Raw genomic sequence first — 21384 nt, forward strand, 5'->3', positions numbered from 1 at the left:
GTAAGGTCTAACACAGTCCATGCAATCCTGGCCTGTTACTGAAGATTGCAAAAATATTACCTTGTTGAAATCATCAGCACTGCTCTGATTCATCAAACCCTGATATGAATGCTAGTTCAACCTTTAAAAGAAACTTTTAAAAGACTATAGAAAATGAGTTGTTTGTATGGAATGTTCCTTAGTATAGTATCTTTAAAATGAAACCAATTCTCCATGGAAATAAACTCGTGTGTCTTTCATGAAATTCTATAAAACATTTCTGATGGCCACTTAAAGAACTATCATTAAACCATTTATTGCTGTGTAGGCGGTGAGTTTTAAAACATTTTCTCAGACATAAAAAGCATAGTTCTTTTGGACCTACACCAAAATGTTTATTTTGCACAGCTCATTCTATTCAATGTGTATAGCACCCTAAGATGTGGTAAAACTTTGAAAGTAATTATTTAAGAAAAGAGAATAAGGAATTAAGGGGTTTGTTGGGAAAGGTACAAAGAGTCTATTTTCAGAGGCTATTTGAAAATGTGTAGGGGAGCTGATCAGGTGCAGACAACACAGGAGGAAAAGCCTCAAAAAAGCTTTTCTGTCCTTTGAGTTGGCAGTGGTCCTGGGTAATGCTTTTTGTTCAGAAAGTTTGTGAGAATGAGTCTCTGGAAAAAATAAATATTATATTCTGAACCATAAGATTTTAGGACTTCTCCCTGAAAGGACAGCAATTATAAATATCAAATATCTTTAAATCTTTATTTCCAAATTTAGGTTCATGGTTGTATTAAAAAAAAACCTCAAGCAAACTCAAAAGGAAAAAATAGACATTTTAATAATATTTTGGATATTATAGTTATGATACGTAGGGACTATGATTCAACTCAATATAACTAAAATTATGAGCTACTTAGTATCCTAATATTGGAGCTTTGTTGCATTTGTGTCAAATACATCTTAAAGAAGAGTGGATACTTGTTGGCTTCTTCCACAGCATCCATTTCCCCATTTTCCAACCAAAGGATCTCATTTTCCACAGGAGAACTCCTCACCCATCCCCAGTAGAAAGCAGCTGTGTGGCTGAGAGGGTAGATCCCGCCCCCATGTTAAGTCCAGCAGAGCATCTTGCACTTGATCACAGTGACTGGTTCAGGGATGGGCATGTATCGCATTCTGACCAACGAAATGTGAGCAACTTACTAAGTCCTCCAATGAATGAAGTTTCTGTGCTCTTCTGTAAGAGCTTCGGGGACCTGACATAGTGTGAGAAGAATGTCAGGCCCATTAATGCTACCATGAGGAGATCTAGCATATACATGAGTCCAGCACCCAGAGGAGGACAGAGCTGCAAGAATCAAAATGAAGTTGGTGTCCCGACGGCATCATGAACCTATAAATCAAGACTCTGACAAAGCCTAAAGTTAGAAGAGTCTGTGGACAGTTTGGTTACATGAATTTATATAAACCTTTGCCTTTTTTTTTTTCTTAATCCACTTTGGTTCAGGTTTTCCATTATTTGCAACCAAAAGCCGGCCAGCCCACGTGGGGAGGTAATTTGGAAGACTGGAAGGAGATTTTGTTCCGGAGATCTGAGTCCTGGTTCAGTTCTACCATAGAGTTATTTGTGTAATCTTGGGCAGGTTTTTGAACCACATCCTTTAATCAGTTTATCCATGTATAAAATGAGCATTAGTTCTAGAGGATTTCTAAAACACAGTACAGACAGGCTAGATGTCTACCTCTTGGATACAAGGAATAATCCACTAAAATTGCTGAAGTGCTAAAACTGGAACATTCCAATTCCTGTGATTCCATCCAAGATGCTGCCTCCATTAAAACTTGAGCTAATTGTACACAACTCTACTCCAATGTCTGCCCAGCCAAACCCACACGGAAAACCACCTCATCTACTTCTATTTATTTAGAAGTTATGTCATTACAGGGTAAAATGAAGAGCAGGAGCTGACACTCTGCCACCAATGTTTGTAGAACTGATAATGGTCAGGAAACAAGCTTCTCCATCTAGTAGTGTCCTCCTCATACCCAGTTAACTTGGCAACCTAAAGCAGCAAGAAATACTGACCACAATGGGCCTAAGAAGCCTAGTTATGCAAAGAGAGACACTGTTGCCAGCACTAACTGTGTGGTAAAAACACCACTGCATACTTTTCTTTTTGCTTTCCTATGGTAGTTAGTGAGATACATACACACACACACACACACACACACACACACACGTTTTACTATTCTTGTGGAGAATGGTTAGCTACTTAAGAAAAGCATGTCTTATTTATTTGATACTGTATCAAATAACTTTTTCTACTTTTTGGCATGTCAAACTTTCATTAAAAAAATTTTGAATAAGTGAGTGGAACAAATTAAACCCCTCTGCAACATTTATATTTATAGAGAGGTCTCCTGTGTGTGTGTGTTTCTTTGGAAGGGTGTTCATAGGAAGATAATTTAAGATAAAGGTGTATCAACTGTTAGAATTCAGAATGCCCAATTGGGCATTTCTGGGCATTTCTGATGTGTTTACAGTCATCTATTTGCATAAGTTCATTTGCATGCAGTGGAAAGAGACTAGAAGAGGGCCTTTTTCTTCACCCATCCCCATGGTCATGTTTAAACTCTGAGGACAGGGAGACAGCTACAGACAGAAGCAAGAAAGAGTTGTTTTCACAAAGATTCTGAGACCTGGGTGCACATGCAGCACCCCTTCAGAACCCAACTATAAGCTCTGCTAGAGACAAGGAGAGAGGCGTCCTTCTCACTAATGATCTGAATGCACTATGGCTTTAGCTCAGGGAAGATATTGAGAATAGATGATCATTTTGGCAACCTTGACAGCCTGAAGCTCTGGAAGTTTTGGGAGACAGCCCCCTTCTTCCCACACACCCCCAGACATTCATCTTACAGGCATAAGTCCTGGTGCTGGTAGAGAGGGCCGCCATGAAGAGAACGCCCAAGCCTCCGTGATCAATAAAGAAACACAGAATAGAAGAAATGAAAAGACTCTTGGTGAGTTATTGCCAAAAAAAAGTCCCAGGTGGACTCCCAGAATGACCAGGAAAACTTTGAATGGGTTATGGAAATCCTGCATGAGGCAGATAAGGCATGAACCAGAGAAATTTGAGTTGTCATTGTTATGACTTCCTTTGTACCCTCAAGCTATGACAACTCCTGGGTAAACTTGGATTACATATATATTAAAGAACAGTCCAATAATAGAGTGTGCCAAGAAATGTTTCCAATAATGTAAGGCTTTGTTAATGTTGTCACAAGAAACTTATTCTATATGGTGCATGATCCTCTACAAGTCCCTTTCTTATCTCTGCCCATGTAACAAAAGAATTGCCTTGATCACAAATGAATGTTTTGGGGCTGAACACCTTGTTAAGAAGTGGAAATACATTTTATAAATCTCTTTTACAAAATTGGAATTATCTTCTGACCCTCCTAACATTTCCCTACTTCAAATATGCCCAAAACTTAAATGGACTAGAACCTTGAATCACCCACTAAAGTGCACACTGTCAGCGCTCCACCCAGAGTTCCTAAGATTGCTTTCATGGTTTCTGTGCACTTCTCTCCTGGCTTCATGTGCATTTACTTCCAGAGGCCAGACCTACATTCTTTTCTGGAATACTACCTACCCTTGGGCTGGTTGGGCTTTTCCCTCATTCACAATGGGCTGGAAACTTGCCTCCCTGAGTCCTCCCTGAAGAGTGACAGGTGGGAGGTTTTGAAAGCCCAGTTCCCTTGCCTCGAGTGAGGACAAAACTGCACGGCATCAACTCACGCAGCAGCATTCCCCGTGGGGTCAGACTGAAGCTACCCTCAGCGAAACCTAGCCTGCAAACTCACCCATGCTTGGTTTCTCCCCTTTCCCCTCTTGCTTCTTCGCTTCCTTACTGATTTCACTTGGAAACACTTCCTTAATAAATCACATACAAATAAATCCTTGCTTTAAGCGGTACTTCTGGGGACTCTGTCCTAAGACACTCTTCTGAACAGAAAGGTCTATAAAGAGATCCCTGGACTCAGAGGGATAATATGATAGGGATAGTCTCACAAAAAGGTGGGGTAAACTGTCACCATCCCAACATGATTTGGGGAAGACTGGAGAAGCCTTTTGCTTAAGTATTTGACTGCCACTAGTATTGGCAATGCCGACATGAGTGACTTATTCTGTAAGCTCTGGGCCTTTACAGAATAAGTATCTCACAGCCAATTACCCCAGTAAAGAGGCGTGGGTAGCTCAAACCTTCCTCTCCATGACCAAAATCACCAAACCGAGTTTAGCCCAGGCTTCTGAATGCCACAACTAGATCACTGTGGTGTTGGGGACAAAGATGAGCTCCTGTGCTATAGACAGATAACGGGGTCATTCCTGTGCTTCATTTCTTGCTGCATCATGGAGCCTAACTGAAGTTTCTGGGCAGCAGCCTGGCTAAGGTACCAGAGATAGGTATTTCATTTTTGAGTAAACAACCTACTTTAAACCAACTCTGGTGGCAGCAGTGATTGCTTACCCAGGGATATTGACAGAGGCCTGCACAGGTCTGTGGAGAGGGGCAGAAGCCCCATCCCATCCTTTGCATCACGTAAAAGATGATCAGATGAAATCAGATGATAAGGACTGCAGTTAGGCTATGGCTAGCCTCAAACTCAAGTAGGATACAGACCCTTTTGAAAGGAAGAAGTATTTATGATCTCTGTCTTAGTTTGGGTTCCCCCAAAAGCAGATCCTGAGGCAAGAATTCAAGTGCAAGTAGTTTACTTAGGGAAAGCCAGTAAGGGAGTGGAGAAGTTACAAGCAAGGAAGGCAGCCAATGAAAGGTGCACTATAAGCCAGCTACTCTGTGGAATGACTGGAGATATCCCACCTGAATTATCCCACCTGGGTGATGAAGGGGATGAGGTATCTACAAACTTCCTGTCAGTCACTGACTAAAGACGGCTTTCTGAGGATGTGAATTCCCCAGCATTTCCAGCCTGCCACACATACATAGAAAAAGCTCTCAAACACAGATGCACATATCAACAACTCCAAGTCACTGGAGCACACTGAAATAGATTTGAAATAATTAGAAAATGGTCACTATTATACACCTGCTTATCTAAAAACTGAGCTGGAAGGGACATACAATTAGCCTAGGTAAAAAGAATGACCAAGGCCTTGCCTTTGCAGCACACCCAGAAAGGATGTGCAGGGAGGTGTAGGGCTCATGGTGGACTGACTTTCCAGCAGTTTTCACAGAATGCATGGTAACATATTTAAAGTGAAAATAAAGTCAGTTGATGGGTTTGAAAAGTATGGGCTTTGCCATAAACTTTAAGTTACATCTGCAACTCCAAGGTTTGAAAGAAAATACAGTTAAAGCACATAAACAAAATACTATGTGACAGGAATTACATTCTTTATAATTAATAAATTTATAATATAAAAACTTAGGATTTTAAAGTAAGCTTGTATAAGGAGGTTTCAGTTTAAAATTTTTTTTTAGTTTAAAAAAATTTAGAAGCTAAAAGAAAAAAAATTGTTTGAAGATCACTGTAGCTTACTGCTAACAGTATGCTTCCAGAACGTTTCTAGAGTCAGAATTCCTAGTTGCCAGCTTGAAAGCAGAAACCAGCTTGAGCTGATTCGAGCAGGAAGGGAAGTAACTGAAGGATATTCAGGAGCTCACATAATTGTGAGACAGGCTGGAGAGCAAGATTCAGAAGTTACATAATCACGCAGCACATCCCAAACACACAGCAAAGCTGGGTTAGTACCCTGTGGACACCACTGCAAAACAATACAGACTGAAGCTTGCATGCCCCAATACTGCTGATGTGCCCATGTGCCCTGGATGCCACCAGGAGTATCGACGGCATGGCTCCTTCATGAAATTGCTCTCCCTGCAGCTGTGTGACCACAAGAGCGCGTTCTCTGTAAGTCAGGTAGTCATAAACAGCCTAGATCTCTCTTGCTATAAGAAAGAGCAAAACACGTACCTGATATAATGAGCTCTGTTGTCCCACCCAAACGCATAAAGAAGGGAATTCTCAAGAAGTTAAGAGAGCTCTGACGCTGAACAGCTGAAAAACAATAATAAACACCCCTGACAAATGGCTGTCTTTAATTTGAATTACCACCTTTTGTTTTTCAAAACAACTCTCTGCTGAGAATTTCTTTTAATCCATTGTGTTATGACATCTGTGGTTTTTAAGTTAGTTTCTTTCTGATGCATATGTTAAAATGCAGATCATTATTTTCTGTCATTATTTTTATGCATGAAAAATCCCACTGCAGGAGTTATCACATGGGGTAATGACTTGGAAAACATTTCTTCGGTTCCAGGGTGACATTCCAACAACAGGAAGGGAGGGAGAGAGGGAGGAGACACCACAGACATTCTTCTAAAGTCTTATATATCTGAGTTTTGGTTTCTTTGTTATTCATGATGCAAATTCAGAAAAATGGAGGGATCATATCTCAAAGCTGGTCAAAAATGGGCATTAAGGTCAAACCTGAGGCTGACCAGGATGATGAATTAGCTCACTTTCCTGGTGGAAGAATGAGTGGTGCAAACTTTGTAGAGGACAATTTGGTAATGTGCATATAAAAGCTTTAGAAATCTCATTTGTTGACATTAGAGAACAGAGGTCTGTACAATTTCTGTAAAGAGCCAGATACTAATTATTTTGTGGGCCATATGGTTTCTGTCACAACTACTTAGCTCTGCCATCGTCATCTAAAAGCAGCCAGCAGAGATAATACATAAATTAATAGGTATGGCTGTGTTCCAATAAAACTTTATTTACAAAACAAATTTGGTCTGAGGGCTACAGTTTGCCAACCTCCGTTAGAGGTGTTTAATATTAACAACTCAGATGCCTAATATCAAAGAAAAAATAAAACAAATGCACCAGAGGCATTTATTGTTGAATAAGATTTTTTTAATTGTTGAATCTGCCTCTTTGTAACTGTCCTAACCAAGTGCCCACACCGGGGCCATTAACTTTAAATGACCTTCCTCTTGTTTACATCACGGTCTTTATTTTGTCATTCTATTGGGCATTTCCCTTGGACGACAGTGTTAAAATTGCAGTGTAGTGCAGTGGAGCTTGACTGCTTAGGTTCAAAGATTGTCTTTGTTATTTACTAACAAAATGACTTTGGGGAAAATAAAACCCAGAGAAGAAACCAGCAGAACCACGAACATGTTCACAAGTGAGATGGAGGCTAAGAACACCGCTGAATGCCTCATCAAGACTTAAGATTTCAGTAAAGGTTGAACACGCACCCCTCCTCCTTGCCCTGACAGTGGAGCCTCCACCTTATGATAATACCAGTATAATGGGTAAGAAACACACATGAAGTAACCGGTAATCTAGGTTAAAGAAACCCATGCTTTACACCGAATCTCACTGTCGAGGAAATTATGGGGAGAAGTTTAGAATTTAGAAAGACTTTGTGCCACAGAGAAAGACGGTCATGAGCAGTGGTACTTAAATTGTTCGTAAAGGGTCAAATATTCTCCAAATCTCCTAGGTATAGTACAGCTACTTTTCTCAATGACTTTCTTTAGTCAAAAATCCAGGAAGATAATAAATTAAGTGGTTGCATTATCTCCATTAATTTTCTATTGCTGTCATAACAAATTATCTCAAATTTTGTGGCCTAAAACAAGAAAACTTTATCGTTTTACATTCTATAGGTCAGAAGTCTGATATGGGTCTGACTGGACTAAAATCAAGGTGTTGGCAGAATGTGTTCCTTTCTGGAGGCTCTAAAGGAGAATCTATTTCCTGTTCACTTGGTTTACCGGCAGAATTCCGTATGCTTGCCTTTGTGGGACCAAGATACCTGTTTTCTTGCTGGCTGTAAACTAAGGGCTGTTTCCAGCTAAAGACAACCAGCTAAAGTCCTTGGCTCCTGGCCCCCTTTCTCCAGCTTCAAAGCCATCAACAGTGGAACCAGTCTTCACATACATCTCTCAGACCCACTCTCCTGCCTCCCTCTTCCAGTTTTAAGGATCCAAGTGATTAGAGTCGGGCCCACCCAGATAATCCAGAATATTCTCCCCACCCCAAGGTCCTTAACCTTAATTACATATGCAAAATCCCTTTTGCCATATAAGTAACAATCACAGGTTCCAGGAATTTGGATGTGGACATCCTTGGGGGGCCATTATTCTGCCTACCACAATATCCTATTTGCTTTTCCTTTTGTTCCCAGAGGTCCTGATATCTGAAAAATATCGAGCTGCCTTTGAGTATATTCTGGGATATCAATTCCTTCTGATCTTTGAAAAAGTCTGCCTTACAAAGGCAGACAATGACATATCCATGGATATGGGCTGATGATCTGTAGATATAGACTCAAATTTTGTCTTCTGAGTAAGTTACTTTATTACTAATTACTGTAAAGAGCACTGAACTAGAATCTAGGAGGTCTTCACTGTAGGCTCTGCTATGTAACCCTCAGAGTCATTCAGCTTCTTTGGGACTCAGTTTCCTATCTACAAAATGAGAGAAGTGGACTTGGAAATTCCTAGATTTCCTTCCACCTCTTAAAATCTAGATCCATGCTTTGAAAAAAAAAAAATGGTAGAGGTGGGAGTGTAATTCTATTTTAGGTATAAAATCAAATAATGGCAAAACTTATAAAACGAGAATTTTTTAGAAATAGTAAGGTAAAGCTTTGATTTTTTTCATTTTTTTTTACTCCATACATATTTTAATGTAATTTCAGGCATCTGCTTTCCATTAGTGACTCAAGGTAACTTAGTTTTTGTCAAGACAATTCTTATATACTTCACACTACCACACCATTTATCTTTCTGTACTTTCTCACAATATTCATACCTCACAGCCTAACCTCAGTATATCAATAAATTAGCTTTGATCTCTCTCGCAATATAATGTCGGCAGTAAATCTAAATAAACCTGTTCTTTCAGTGTGGATTATACCATCAGGAGTGAGTTCACGTTGAAGATCACAGAGACTTATTAAAGTAATTTCTGCCATCAACATCATTTTCCAAGTTTGTCATGCCAAAATCACAGTAAAAAGGACAGTATAAATTTTATCTGTACTGCAATCCAAGCCGCTAAAGACATTCATCTTTAAAAGACAAGCAAAAATAACAAAAAAAGCAAGTAAAGCACTCAGCTTAAAACAATGCTCCTTAATCTGCTTTGCAATAGTGATTACACAAAAATGGTAATTTACACACACAAACACACAAAAGATATTGAAAAGGCTGAGGTCTGGGTGCTCCACTGGATTAGTTGTACTCTTCACATACTATTTAAATAAAGCTGCCCCAAGCGGTATGAATTCTAGCATCCTCTTAGGGCAAAGTCAGAGGTTAACAATACCTGCCTACCTCAACCACAGGAGGAGATAAGTAAAATAGGGGCAGGTTAACCAAAGTCCAGATCTGAAGTGGAATATCAGCAGTCTGTTGTGCTAGAGCACTGTCTGGTGTAATATGAATCAGCTCACATGTGACTGTTAAACAGGGGAGTAATGTTGGAATAGCGCAGAAAGCAGGGTGGTACATACATAATTTTTCCTAGCCCTTAATGTCTTGTGCTACCATGAACCAACAGCTGAATATAAAGTCACACAGCTGACTGCACGACCACTCCTGGTCTGAAGGAATACAGTACCCAAATGACACCTGTTCACTGTGTGGCATCCTATTCTTCCCTCGGCTTAGCTCAGCCATGTGCTCCATTTTGATAGTGCTTATTTTGCATTTCTCCTGGATCTGCACAAAAGCAACAACAGACAATGGGTCAGAGCCATCTGTCTCTGGCATCTCTATACTTCCTGCAAAGTTTACAAATGCAAAGTTCACAACTGCAACGTCTGAAGATGATGCTCTCCTGCCCTTGCCTCCATCACTCAGCAGTGTCAATTCTTCCATATACTGCCATTTTTCAAGCCACCTTCAACTTCTTTTAAAGGTAAAACTCTAACTTACTACAGCATTTGTTGTTAGGAATTTCACGTCCTTTTAAATGTGCTATTCTCATCTGGATTGTTATTGTCTCTGTTAAAGCTGTCCAGTGGTTCCCAAACTTTGCTCATGTTACCATCACTTGTGGAGCTTTTAGAATCCTGATGCCCAGGCTCTCCTCTCATACCATTTAATTCAGAATGTCTGGGAGTGGGAGCCAGGGCATCAGTAGTTTTCAGAGATCCCCAGGTGTTTTCAATGAGCAGCAAAGTTTGAGAACCACTGCTCTAGTTCAGTTGTTCAGGGTTTGAGTGGTCTTTCCCAGACCTATTTTTTCCCTAAGGTCTGTTATTTTAAGTGAGCTCTTTTTTTGAATGTGAGGATTTTCAGGAATGTACATGTCACATTGTAGCTGAAATGTTTATATTACTGTTTCAAGTTTCCAAAATATAAATAATGTAAAGAATGCATAAAAGTATATGTAAGTATTTTATTAATATGCATTATCCTTTATAAATGACACAGTGGTCTTCCTGAGATAGACTGGTTCTCCAGATGTTTAGGGTAAAGTGTATGCCACTGCTAGTGAACCTAGAGTGTCTGGTGGCCTCACCACTGGCTGGTGTGCAGTATGTGTCACACCTACACAGTTCAAAAGCTTGGCCCCATGTACTTTATTAACAAGCAGCCCTGTCTTTTCCTGGGTCTCCCTACTCTTGCCATTCTGCCAGTTCACCAACCACTATCACTATGCTGCCTGTGATTTGCTGTCTGCCTCCTTGCTTTTCTTAACCACTATCTTTGAATCACGTCTTCCGCCTTTCCATTCCTACTGCTACAAATCAGAAACTCACACCTGGAGTCTGGCTAGCCTTCTAATCCTCACTTCCTACCTCCACTGTAAATAATTAATGTCAGATTAATTTTCCTAAAGTGCATTTGTACTTTTTCTCAAGCCCCAATTTAAGTCTTACCTTTTTCATAAAACGTCCAAGATTCTAACACATATCCACCTTCCCCTTCCTTAAGCAATTAAAATGTGCACTGCTCAATTTATCCAATCAGAAAAAAAGGCAGTAAGCAAAATAATGTAGTAGAACAAGCTCTGGGACTGAGTAAAAGGTTACCTGTGATGTAATCTATGTCCATGAGCAATAATAACTGACATGAATCGAGTGCTTATTATATGCCAGGCTTTACAAGAATCACTTTTAGTCCTCCAACAATTTGATGATGTAAGTACCATCATTTCTCCATTTTACAGATGAGAAAACAGAGACAAGAAGGTTAAGTAATCCACTCAAAGTCCCACAGGATCCAAATCCAAACAGGCTAGCTCCTGAGATAGTGTTCTTAATCACAATCCTATATTGCTTCTCGATTAGCAAGTTAGTTTAATTTTTCCCATCCCTTAAAAAATGGTGTTAAAAATGCCTGTCTTAATACCTTAAAAGGAAAAAGACCTCCATAATATATGAAAAACACTTTGTAATTTATACTGTTAAATGAACTAATATTTCCACATCAATTACCTTTCTTTATAATTTGGGATATCTATTATTTTTCCATACACTATTTCATAATTAGAGCTCTGTACCTATTCAGGAATTTCCTTGTAAGGAATACCAGGGTTTATTTATGTCCCTTTCTGCCTTGGAGAACCCTAGAAAGATCAATTCAATATATATTGCTAATTGGTTGACACTTTTGGAACTTGTAGGAATACAAATCAATAAAAATAAAAGTAAATAAAAGCTCATATCAAATTAGGTTAAAAGCAGTATTTTAATTTTCCAATAATTATCGTCATTTTTTTCCCATAAACCATTCACAGTAAAGTGCAAATTCAGTTTCCTCAGAATCTAGTATGAGTATGATTCTTCAGGTTAATGAAAGAATACAGGATACAAAGGGAGGTGAGTTATGCCCTGCTTCTCAGGAGAATCATTAACCAGAGAAAGACCCACTTTACATACCTTGGTTTCTACTAATGCAGCGGTTCCCAACCTTTTTGGCACCAGGGACTGGTTTCGGGGAAGACAATTTTTCCAAGGGTCGGGGAGGGGTGATTCAGGCGGTAAGGCGAGCGATGGGGAGCGATGGGGAGTGGCAGAGGAAGCTTTGCTGGCTCGCCCACCTAACAGCTCACCTCCTACTGTGCGGCCCAGTTCCTAACAGGCCCTGGACCGGTAGCGGCACCGCGGACCAGGGGGCTGGGGACCCTTGTACTAATGGAAAGTAACTCCAGGAATGTCAGATATCTAGGGAACTCCTTTCTACCCTTTCCCATCTCTTTTCTGCCCTATTTTTGATAAATCTTGGCTGTTGTTCTAGATACGTGCCGTTGGATTACTAATAAGAGAGAGATTCATGAGTGGGTTGGGAAATATATGAAATACTGAGCCAATCATAAGTGAACTAAATATAAAAAATTTTAGTTATCTGCTCAAAGTTTGGATTCAGAACTAATGGCATAAAATGAGTGCTCCATTAATAAAACAAAAAACATTCCAGCATACTTTTACTCCTCAGTAAAGAGTGACAGAGTACGGGTAGCACTTTGAGAGATTTTTGAATTAAGCTCAAAATCTCACAGTACCCCTACTTAACTTTTTAGTTGTCAGATGTTTATATTATATCATTTCACCCTGTTGGAACTTTAACTTAATTTTCCATTATAAGGTGTTGAACTCTCTATGTCCGTGTACTCCCAAGGTCACAACGCTAATTTAGATAAATCACATATGTAATGTTTGCATCCAGATGTAACTCATTTTTGTCTTATTAAAGACTTTTCTTTATCCATAGGCTTTCTCTCCACATCTGTGATCATTAGTGACTACAGAAAACAGTTTTAAGACGAATGTAAAAATTTTCAAACCAAAGAGATTTTGTGATGCTCCATAAACACTGAACATCTGTCATTTATCTGGCATATTAATTTAATGGAAACCACACAAGGCCATAAAATTGTAATGTATTATGATGAAATTAGTTCTGTAAGTTACTATATAATGTAAATGAACATTTTCCCATATAAACACACTCTAAGAGATGAAACACTACATGGGTTATTGATTTTAAATACTTGGCACATTATTTTTTAAAAATTCCTTACTAATGATACCTCATTTATCACTAATTAGTACTTTGGTTTTTTGTTCAATGTCTAACATTTGCAAACCACACAATATCTTCATTTTTTTAGTTTATGGAAGATACTTTCATTTACCCGCCTTCCAGCACCCACCCACCCCCCCCCCAAAAAAAAAAACGGGGACATGCACCACCTAATTCCTGACTACATGTGGTTTCGAACAGGTCAGAGTAAGTTTAAGTATATAAAATATTAAACATTTGGGAGTGATCTGTAGGTAATTTTGTGGGTATGCTGTAATGAAAACATATGCTTGATTTTTCAGAAGAAAACTGCTGACATTGCAAGAGTTTTCAAATCCTCAATTCTTCAGTTAAGAAATCATAAGTCTAACTGAAATCATAAGGCAATTTTGTACAACGGGGAAATAACTCTCACTGGTATTTTGTACATAGATTTTTTCCTAACTTCAAGTCCTCTGAAGTTAGGGTACCACAGTAAAATAAGTGACGTTTTCTAACACATATAAATACCCCAAACGATAAATGTAGCAGGATCTAAGGAAACTGAGGCCCAAATGAGTTGACGTTGCTTGTGCAAGGATACCCACACGATATGGTTAGCATTGTAGGACTAGAACCCAGTCTGGTGCTTATTTAGAAGGCTCTTCCTGAATCAGTCCTTTCCAGGACGGAGCAGCAGACCTGCCTGCCTTTTTAGTTACTAATTTCACTCTGAGGGGAGGGAGACTGTGGCGTGGTAAAGGAAAGACTGTTTTCTAAGGGAGACTCGCACACTTTTCTGTTTGGATTCAGTTTCTTACATAAATGAGTAACAACGCCTCCGCGATGGAGCACTTTTAGAGGCAAATGCAAACTGTGCGAACATGCTTTTTGTTGCTGTGTTCTCCGGGAGTATATACCATATGGTTACAACGTGTGCAACTTTGCCCGAGGCCGTTTAGCTTCTAGAAGGTTAATTTTCGGCCCCTGTGGCAGGAAACTAGGGATTCCACTTCCCCGCGTCTACACGTCATACCAGAACAGCACTCATCTATTTCACGTGTGATGTAAACACCCTATTCCGTTGTCTCTCGCCTTGCCCGTCTTTTCTCAATATTTCCCCTTCGTAACTTCTGCCACATAGCCTTCCACTCCGCTATGAAGCCCGCTCGCCCACCGTCTCCCCACTACCCCACCTTCCGAAGGCTTCTTCCTTTCTTCCACCGCCTGCTCGCTTTGTCCCTCTCGGCTTCCGAGAACACCGCCCAGAAACACAGTAGAAATATACTGCGCACGCTCATTAAATCTAGTCGTCGCTTAGCCTCTTGGGGATGGTTGGCCGGGTTCTTTCAGTCTCTGATTCGCGGAGGCAGCAGTGCGGTACTCTCGCGATATTTGCTGCCGCCAGTCGGCGGGAGCCGCCGCTAGTTCCTGGCGGGCCGTTTTAGCTCCTCTTGTCGCCGGTCCTGCTGTGTTGCCAGCTGCCGGGCCGAGCATCATGACGTCCGCCTTGGAGAACTACATCAACCGTATCCTCGAACCGGCCACCGCAGGCATTTGCTGGGGCTGTGGCGAGTCCCGCGCCTGCACCGGAGAGGACCGGTGCTGGAGAGGCAGGGGGTCGGGATCGGCGGGCGGTTGCGACGCCCGGCAGCTGCGGGGCCCGGTATGCGGGTGCAGGGGTTAAGGATCTGGGACCCACCAATCCCGCCCCTGGGGCTGGAACCTGCCGCTTGTACGGGCCCAAGGTGTCTTTTATTTTTAATCTGGAAAAAAAAAAAAACCCACCAACGTGGTTATTCCGAACTTTTCCGTGTCTCTGTAGAAATCAGCTATTGATTCATCCTTCCTGTTTCCCTAGGGCCTATACGTTCAGGTTTGGGAATAAGAGGAACAGTTTAACTAGCGGCAGCGATGGTCGTGTAAATCTGTCTCTGTGTTTGTTTTATTCATAGGCTTTGCTCGTTGTTCGAGGATAGCAAAAACTTTACAGCTGGTGCAAAAATTGAATATCTGCCCCTTTACCACTTGAAATCTCAACTTCTTTGTTGATGGAATTAAATAATGCTTGCTGTTGTAATGGATCGTTTTGAGGGACAAATAACTTTAAAAAGCCCATGTGAATTACCGTATACACCTGTTACCGTTTTAAAGTCTAGGAACGGAACACTGCATTGTGCTGTCATGTACAAATTTGGGACAAAAGTGAAATGCTAAAGGCTTTTAACGATGCAAGCATATTGGTACCTGTGACATTGAATATAGCTTCTTTTCTTTTGAATTCCAGAAGCCAGGTCCTGGAAGACAGTGTCTTAACGTGCTTGAAATCATTCAACATTGATGAGTTTAGCAACGATCCAATTTTCGTTTTAGAGATGAAGAAATAGGTCTAAGAAAGGGAGAAATATCTTGCTCAACTGTCAAATTGGCAATATTCCCCAATAAGAAAAGAGTACCAAATATCCCAGCTGTTTTAAGATAGAATACACTGACCACACGCAGAAAGGGATGCTCTTTTTCTATTTTTTCCCTTTTAAAAATTGTGTAAATGTCACACCAAATTGAAGAACAAAAAGTTTTTATGTTGTAAATGTGGCTGTGTTGAATAGTTGTATCTTAATTCTGTTACCTTTTTCCTAGTAATTTAAACCATTTCCTTACCAGATTTTAAGTTTTCAGTTTACATGCCCTGAGAAATGCTTTCCTTGATTCAGTTATCAGGAACTGTTGCTGTCATTACTTCTGATGGGAGAATGATTGTGGTAAGTATTTGGCATATTCATTCTCTGCCTTCTTGTAGGCTTATTGGTTGTTAATTTTTATGTACAACCTCTGATCTCTAATGACTAGGCACCACAGTACACCTGCATTGCAGTTTTCTTATGATTCAGGTCTTTATCTCTTTGATAAACAGCTGCCAATCCATATTTTTTTTCATTAATAAACATTGTAAGTTACATACAAGGCTTCTAGAAGCTAGGATGGGTAATAGATTCTGCCCTCAGAGAACTTCTAGTCTAGTCTGCAGATATCTGCCTGTATTTTATAATATTTATCTTCCTCCTCCATCTTTTATTTCCTTCCCCATTCAGTGCTCTGACAACCACTACCAGAATCATATAATTTTTTTGAAATTTTGTGTATGGTTCTTAGAAACTTTTTTAAGATTTAGATACTACATCTATAAAATAATGAACATTTAAGACTTGTATGGTGTTAATATTCTTCAGATATTCTTAGGTTGTATGATCTCTTGTTTTTTGTAGAATGAATTATGATGAATGAATAAATTTATTTCATCTCATTTGTCCTTTTATCACAGTATCCCATTTTAATTCCAGAAAAATCTTGGATTCTCTCCTTGACCTGTTCCTTGATCTGAGGAATTTATCCCAGGATTTTGGGCTAGTTAATTTCTTTGTTTATAATTCATATGATTGTTCCAAAGAGTTTCCAAAAAGTTTTAAGGCTGCTAAACTTTCTCTATTGTCTATCTAATTCCTATAGTTTAGTCTTTTATTTTCCCATTCTGCAGTTCTGTTTTTGTTTGTTTTGTTTTTAATCCTTGTGATTTTTTCTCAGTGGATCCTTAAGTGACGATTACCAAAGTGTCAGACTTTGCCATTTATTAAACATATGTCATGTACCAGGCATGTTACATGTGTTATCTCACTTAATCTCGGTACAGCTCTGTGAAAAAGAATTAACCCTGCATTCTAGGTTAGGAACCTAGCTCAGAAAAAGTAAGTTACTTTCCCAGAGTCACGTGGATATAAGTGGCAGAACCAAACTGGAATTTAAATTGAATTTGACTCCAAAAGCTAAGGCCAGTTGCCTTGCTTCCTTGTTAATCAAGAGAACAATAATGTTTTTGGTTTTGTTTTTAAGGTACTTCACATTGTATTGAGTCAAATAAGGACAGTTTGAAATATTTTAATCTCATCTTAGAAGCCTATTGCTATTAACAAATATTTGCAAATAGTTTTTTAGTTTGTAAAAACCTCAAGTTTAAATTTTCTTGTTTTTGTTAACAGGATAGATGATAAATTGGAAAATTACTTTAATTTTATAGAAGAAGGAAAGCCATTTAAAAAGAGCATTTTTAAGTACTAAAAGAGCATTTTTGAGTACTGAAGTTCAGTAGTTGTGTATTTCTTTTGACACATGGTTCACTTTATAGAATAGTTGCATGTAAAATGAAGCCTAGAAGCTATGTATGGATGTGGTAACAACGCTTTGCTAGTTCAGTATAGTAGATACTCCATAATGTTACTCCATAACATTAACTAACGTTTCTCTTCTTAGCTAACATTTTCTCTTTATTTCACTCTAATTTTATATATTTTGAATTTTAAAACATGAAACTTTAATGAGAAATTTAACCAACCAAAACCAATGTAAATTGATGTTTTTCAGAAACTTGAATAGCATCTGAGTTACCATGTTGTAATAGGCCCATGTTTTTCTTTTTTAAGAACCACGATTTTTCATAAAACTTCTCTGAACATATCCTTCAAGTTCTAGAATGTTCTAAGTGTTATAGTCATGTCTGTATCTACTGTTACTGGGTTATTGGGAGGATTAAATAAGTAAATCCACATGAGGCCCATCAAACACTCTTGACAGATACTAAGTACTCATTAAGCCTTAGCTATTACTACCAGTTGAAGTTTGTGTACTGATTTGAATCTCTGAAAAGTGGTAGATTATATTTGTGTGTTCATAGTAGTATAATATAGAAGTTCAGTGGTCTGGCTTTGAAGCAAGCCTTTCATGGTTTGAATTCTAGCTCTGCTAATTTCTGCCCATGAAACCTTGAGGGATTACTTCTCTGTGCCTCAAATTTGCTTGTCTGAAGTGGGAATGTTTATAGTATCTACCACAAAGGGTAGAGATTAATTGAGATAATGTGTGCATCATGTTTACTAGCATGTAACATGAAGTGATACTGTTACATTGCTATAGCTGCTGTGTAGAGGACTATTTCCCTTAAGTTTCCCTTGTTTTAGTTTGTATCTTTAGAATATTAGCTCCTGGACTACCTGGGCTCTTATGCTACTTCCTTGGAAATAAACTAGTACATAGGTGTTCTTTGTAATTCTCAACAACTCTGCACACTAGTCAGAAGCGTGGTGGGTTCCCCACCACCCCTCTTAAAAAACCAAGAGGTAAGTTTGGTGCCTGTTGATCATAAAGAGGTATTGTATTTTACAGAGAACTTATATATATTTAAAATAGGTACTTCTCTTGGAGTACCTGGCAACTAAAATGGTGCCATTGAATTAACACATTCAGGTAAACCAGAATATTTGTCTTTTTCTCTTGAATGTTTTCTTTACAGGGAACACTGAAGGGTTTTGACCAGACCATTAATTTGATTTTGGATGAAAGCCATGAACGAGTGTTCAGCTCTTCACAGGGAGTAGAACAAGTGGTACTAGGTTTATACATCGTGAGAGGTGATAATGTGTAAGTAAAATATGTCTTTTTAAAGGCAAGTTAAATATACTATAGGTGTACTGCCTTGCTATATGGAGAATAGGTTTCTATCTACTGAGATTTTCCATATTTCTAATAGTTAAGTAGCTTGGATAGGGTCCAGAAAGAGCCCTACCTTACACTGAATACTTCATTGGAGAGGCTTCTTAAAATGTTCTTCCAAAGTACCCCTAATTCCAGAGGAACATAAATATACTTCCAGGGCCCAGGGCTAGGGTTTGAAAATGTCTTTGAAATCTCTTGTGTGAACAGTTTTAAATAATGCTTTATAACATAACTGTATTTATCCATTACTTACTTTTTTCTTCTAATTTTTTAGTATAATTGGCTTAATTAAGATGTCCCATGTTTATGTTGTGGCCTCAGTTAACTTGTGACACTGATATGGCAATTTGAGAAGATATATTTTAGTGGTAGCAACTTAAAGAAAGTGCAACAGTGTAGAGCAATACTGTCCAATACAACTTTTGGGGATGATGGAAACGTTGTATATCTGCATTGTCCACTATGATAGGTACTAGCTGTGTGTGTGGCCATTGAGTACTTGAAAAGTAGCTGGTGTGACTGAACAACTGAATTTTAGATTTTATTTAATTGTAATTAATTTTAATAGTTACATGTGGCTAGCAGCTTCTGTATTAGTGCAATTATAGAGGCTAGAAGAGTGTTGAATCAGTTTTCTAGTGAGTACTGTTTAAAATTAAAACATGGCTGGAAGTCAGCAAAAGATGTATTAGCATCTCAGATTATTTTTTTGGACAAGTAGGATATGGAAGATAAAGGAATACTTTACTTATTTTGTTTGTCTTAGGAAAATTATCTTTAGATGTATAAATCATTTGATCTTTAATCAGAGATTTATAAAATATTCTATAGAGATAATATGTAGGTGAAGTGAGCTGAAAAGGCGAAGCAGGTGGAGCCCAGGTCTCCTGACCAGAACAGCACTGATTGTTTATATTGGGACTCTGCATAATCATTGATTTTAAGATGATTTCTCCTACTTTAATTAAAAAAAAAATTTTTTTTTGAACTTCAATTTAAAACATTGCTATAGACACAGTGGTACGCTGGAGCCAGCTTGTACTGGCTCACGGAAGCAGATTTTTATATTTTGGGGAATTTTGCAAGCTGGTTGGTTGATGTCTTTTTGGTAGCTTGAAATTGGCCATAGTGGGAGTATCTGCACTATGGATAGCAGTCAACACTGCAAATCAGCCTCCCCCTTTTCCTTGCAGAGCTAGTTTTAAAACATTTTCCAGCACTCCACTGTCTTCCATAGGATTTTAAATTATACTGAATTTTTAATGATGGAATTAAGATCTTGATATGTTTCATATTGAGAAAACTTAATATATTCTCCTAAAGTTTGGTACTTCCCATTTATTAGAGAACTGAAGACTGTATACAGTTTAAAGCAAAATCGGGCAAATTCTGTATAACATTTTTAGAATTTACTTTCATTAAAACCAAACAAATTTAAACAACCAATTTTTTATGTAGTAATGTTTCATACATGTCCCATGGTCTGGATGTAACAATGACCTTATCCAGCTAGAGAGCCATGGCTTGGTTACCAGAGCATGGTATTAGTGAAATTAATGTTATAGGTGTTATGTTAGTGTTGAATCAAGGAAAAATTTGCTGGCTTTAACCCTTGCCAATCACAACAAAAAATCATTTGTTAGATACCTAAGTATCTGTTCTATTATTGTCTTTATGTATGAAGAATTGTACTTCTTTTTGGTGTTGGATTTAAATTGAGTCAACTGAGAAATCATGAAAGGGAAACTAATAGATTTTATATGTACCATTGATGGATTTAGTTCATTGAAGTTACTCAGATAAAGACTCGTGATCCAGTCACACTATATGCAGTCTGTTCTTTAATATTCGTTCCTGTAACAATGTTGCCTTCAATTTATTTAGGTTTTGTGACTTTAAATGTACAATTCACAACCTTATGAAAATGTTTGTTTTTCACCTTAAGTAGTAGTTCTTTTTACTGTCTCCTCTCAGTTTTAATCAGGAATGAGATTGTTTTAACTGATTTTTTTCCCTTAAACAATTACAGTGCAGTCATTGGAGAAATTGATGAAGAGACAGATTCTGCACTTGATTTGGGGAATATTCGAGCAGAACCTCTGAACTCTGTAGCACACTAAGGATAAACTACATATATTGGACATCTGTAAATCTTTGTACAGAAACTGATTATTCTGAGGATGATGGGCAGAATTTTTATGAAAGCGTAATTGTGGATTTTGACTCCATATTGATTCATTGTAATATGATATGTAAATTAAAATATTTCTACATTTTCTTGAAAAAAACTTTTTTTTTTTTTTTGCCTAAATCATACATTTGGTAGCTTGGTTTTATTTTTCTATTAAATAGTATATAAATCTAATGATTATTTTGAGAACTTTTAGAAAAGACATTCTGCTATTTTAATATTTATGGAAAATAAGTTGAAAAGAGAAATTCAAGTATTATATAAATTAAGTATACAAATACCATCAATAGTGCAGGATACATATGTTTCTGTCCCTGATTTTTAAGAAAGTCACAGGAAGTTAAATCTTGTCTTGTGCAGTTATCTGAACCATCCCCATTTATCACACTGCCCTGGTGGCTCCCTAGCACTTTAGAAGTGTGGGTAAAAGTGTGTTTGGTTGAGAAAAGGAAAAATGCTAACAAAGTTGTATATTACCTGAAAAAATTGATTCCATGTGGTCTTAAAAGCCATCTTATCCTTTAAGAATTGGGGAATTTCTAGTATTAAAGGAGTTTTTTGCTATTTATAAATGTGAGTAAATAAATCTTAAGTTTATATTGA

At 38.3% G+C, this 21384-nt stretch overlaps 1 protein-coding gene and 1 long non-coding RNA gene across 2 annotated transcripts in view; one reads left to right on the plus strand and one right to left on the minus strand.

The window, feature by feature from the left end:
- LOC309810411 overlaps nucleotides 1-14349 on the minus strand; it is a 169188-nt gene extending 154839 nt beyond the window's left edge. The window contains exons 1-2 of the long non-coding RNA XR_014294976.1: nucleotides 14243-14349; nucleotides 5989-6072 (exon numbers count right to left, since the gene is read on the minus strand). This is a non-coding gene — a long non-coding RNA (uncharacterized lncRNA). The remainder of the gene's footprint in view (nucleotides 1-5988; nucleotides 6073-14242) is intronic.
- Nucleotides 14350-14462: 113 nt separating this feature from the next.
- Nucleotides 14463-21384, plus strand: LSM8 (LSM8 homolog, U6 small nuclear RNA associated). Its single transcript, XM_082631730.1, has 4 exons — nucleotides 14463-14575; nucleotides 15768-15808; nucleotides 18388-18515; nucleotides 20620-21384. Exons 1-4 carry the CDS (start codon nucleotides 14545-14547, stop codon nucleotides 20708-20710), a joined length of 291 nt encoding a protein of 96 aa, XP_082487856.1. The 5' UTR covers nucleotides 14463-14544; the 3' UTR covers nucleotides 20711-21384.

Source organism: Mesoplodon mirus, assembly GCF_964341445.2.
Source record: "Mesoplodon mirus genome assembly, chromosome: 9".
Classification (NCBI taxonomy): domain Eukaryota; kingdom Metazoa; phylum Chordata; class Mammalia; order Artiodactyla; family Ziphiidae; genus Mesoplodon; species Mesoplodon mirus.

Coding starts and splice junctions, on each gene's coding strand:
- LSM8 (XM_082631730.1), top strand. CDS start 14,545: ATGACGTCCGCCTTGGAGAACTACATCAACC. Junction 14,576..15,767: donor CTTGGAGAACTACATCAACC/GTATCCTCGAAC, acceptor TTCAGTTATCAG/GAACTGTTGCTGTCATTACT. Junction 18,516..20,619: donor ATCGTGAGAGGTGATAATGT/GTAAGTAAAATA, acceptor AAACAATTACAG/TGCAGTCATTGGAGAAATTG.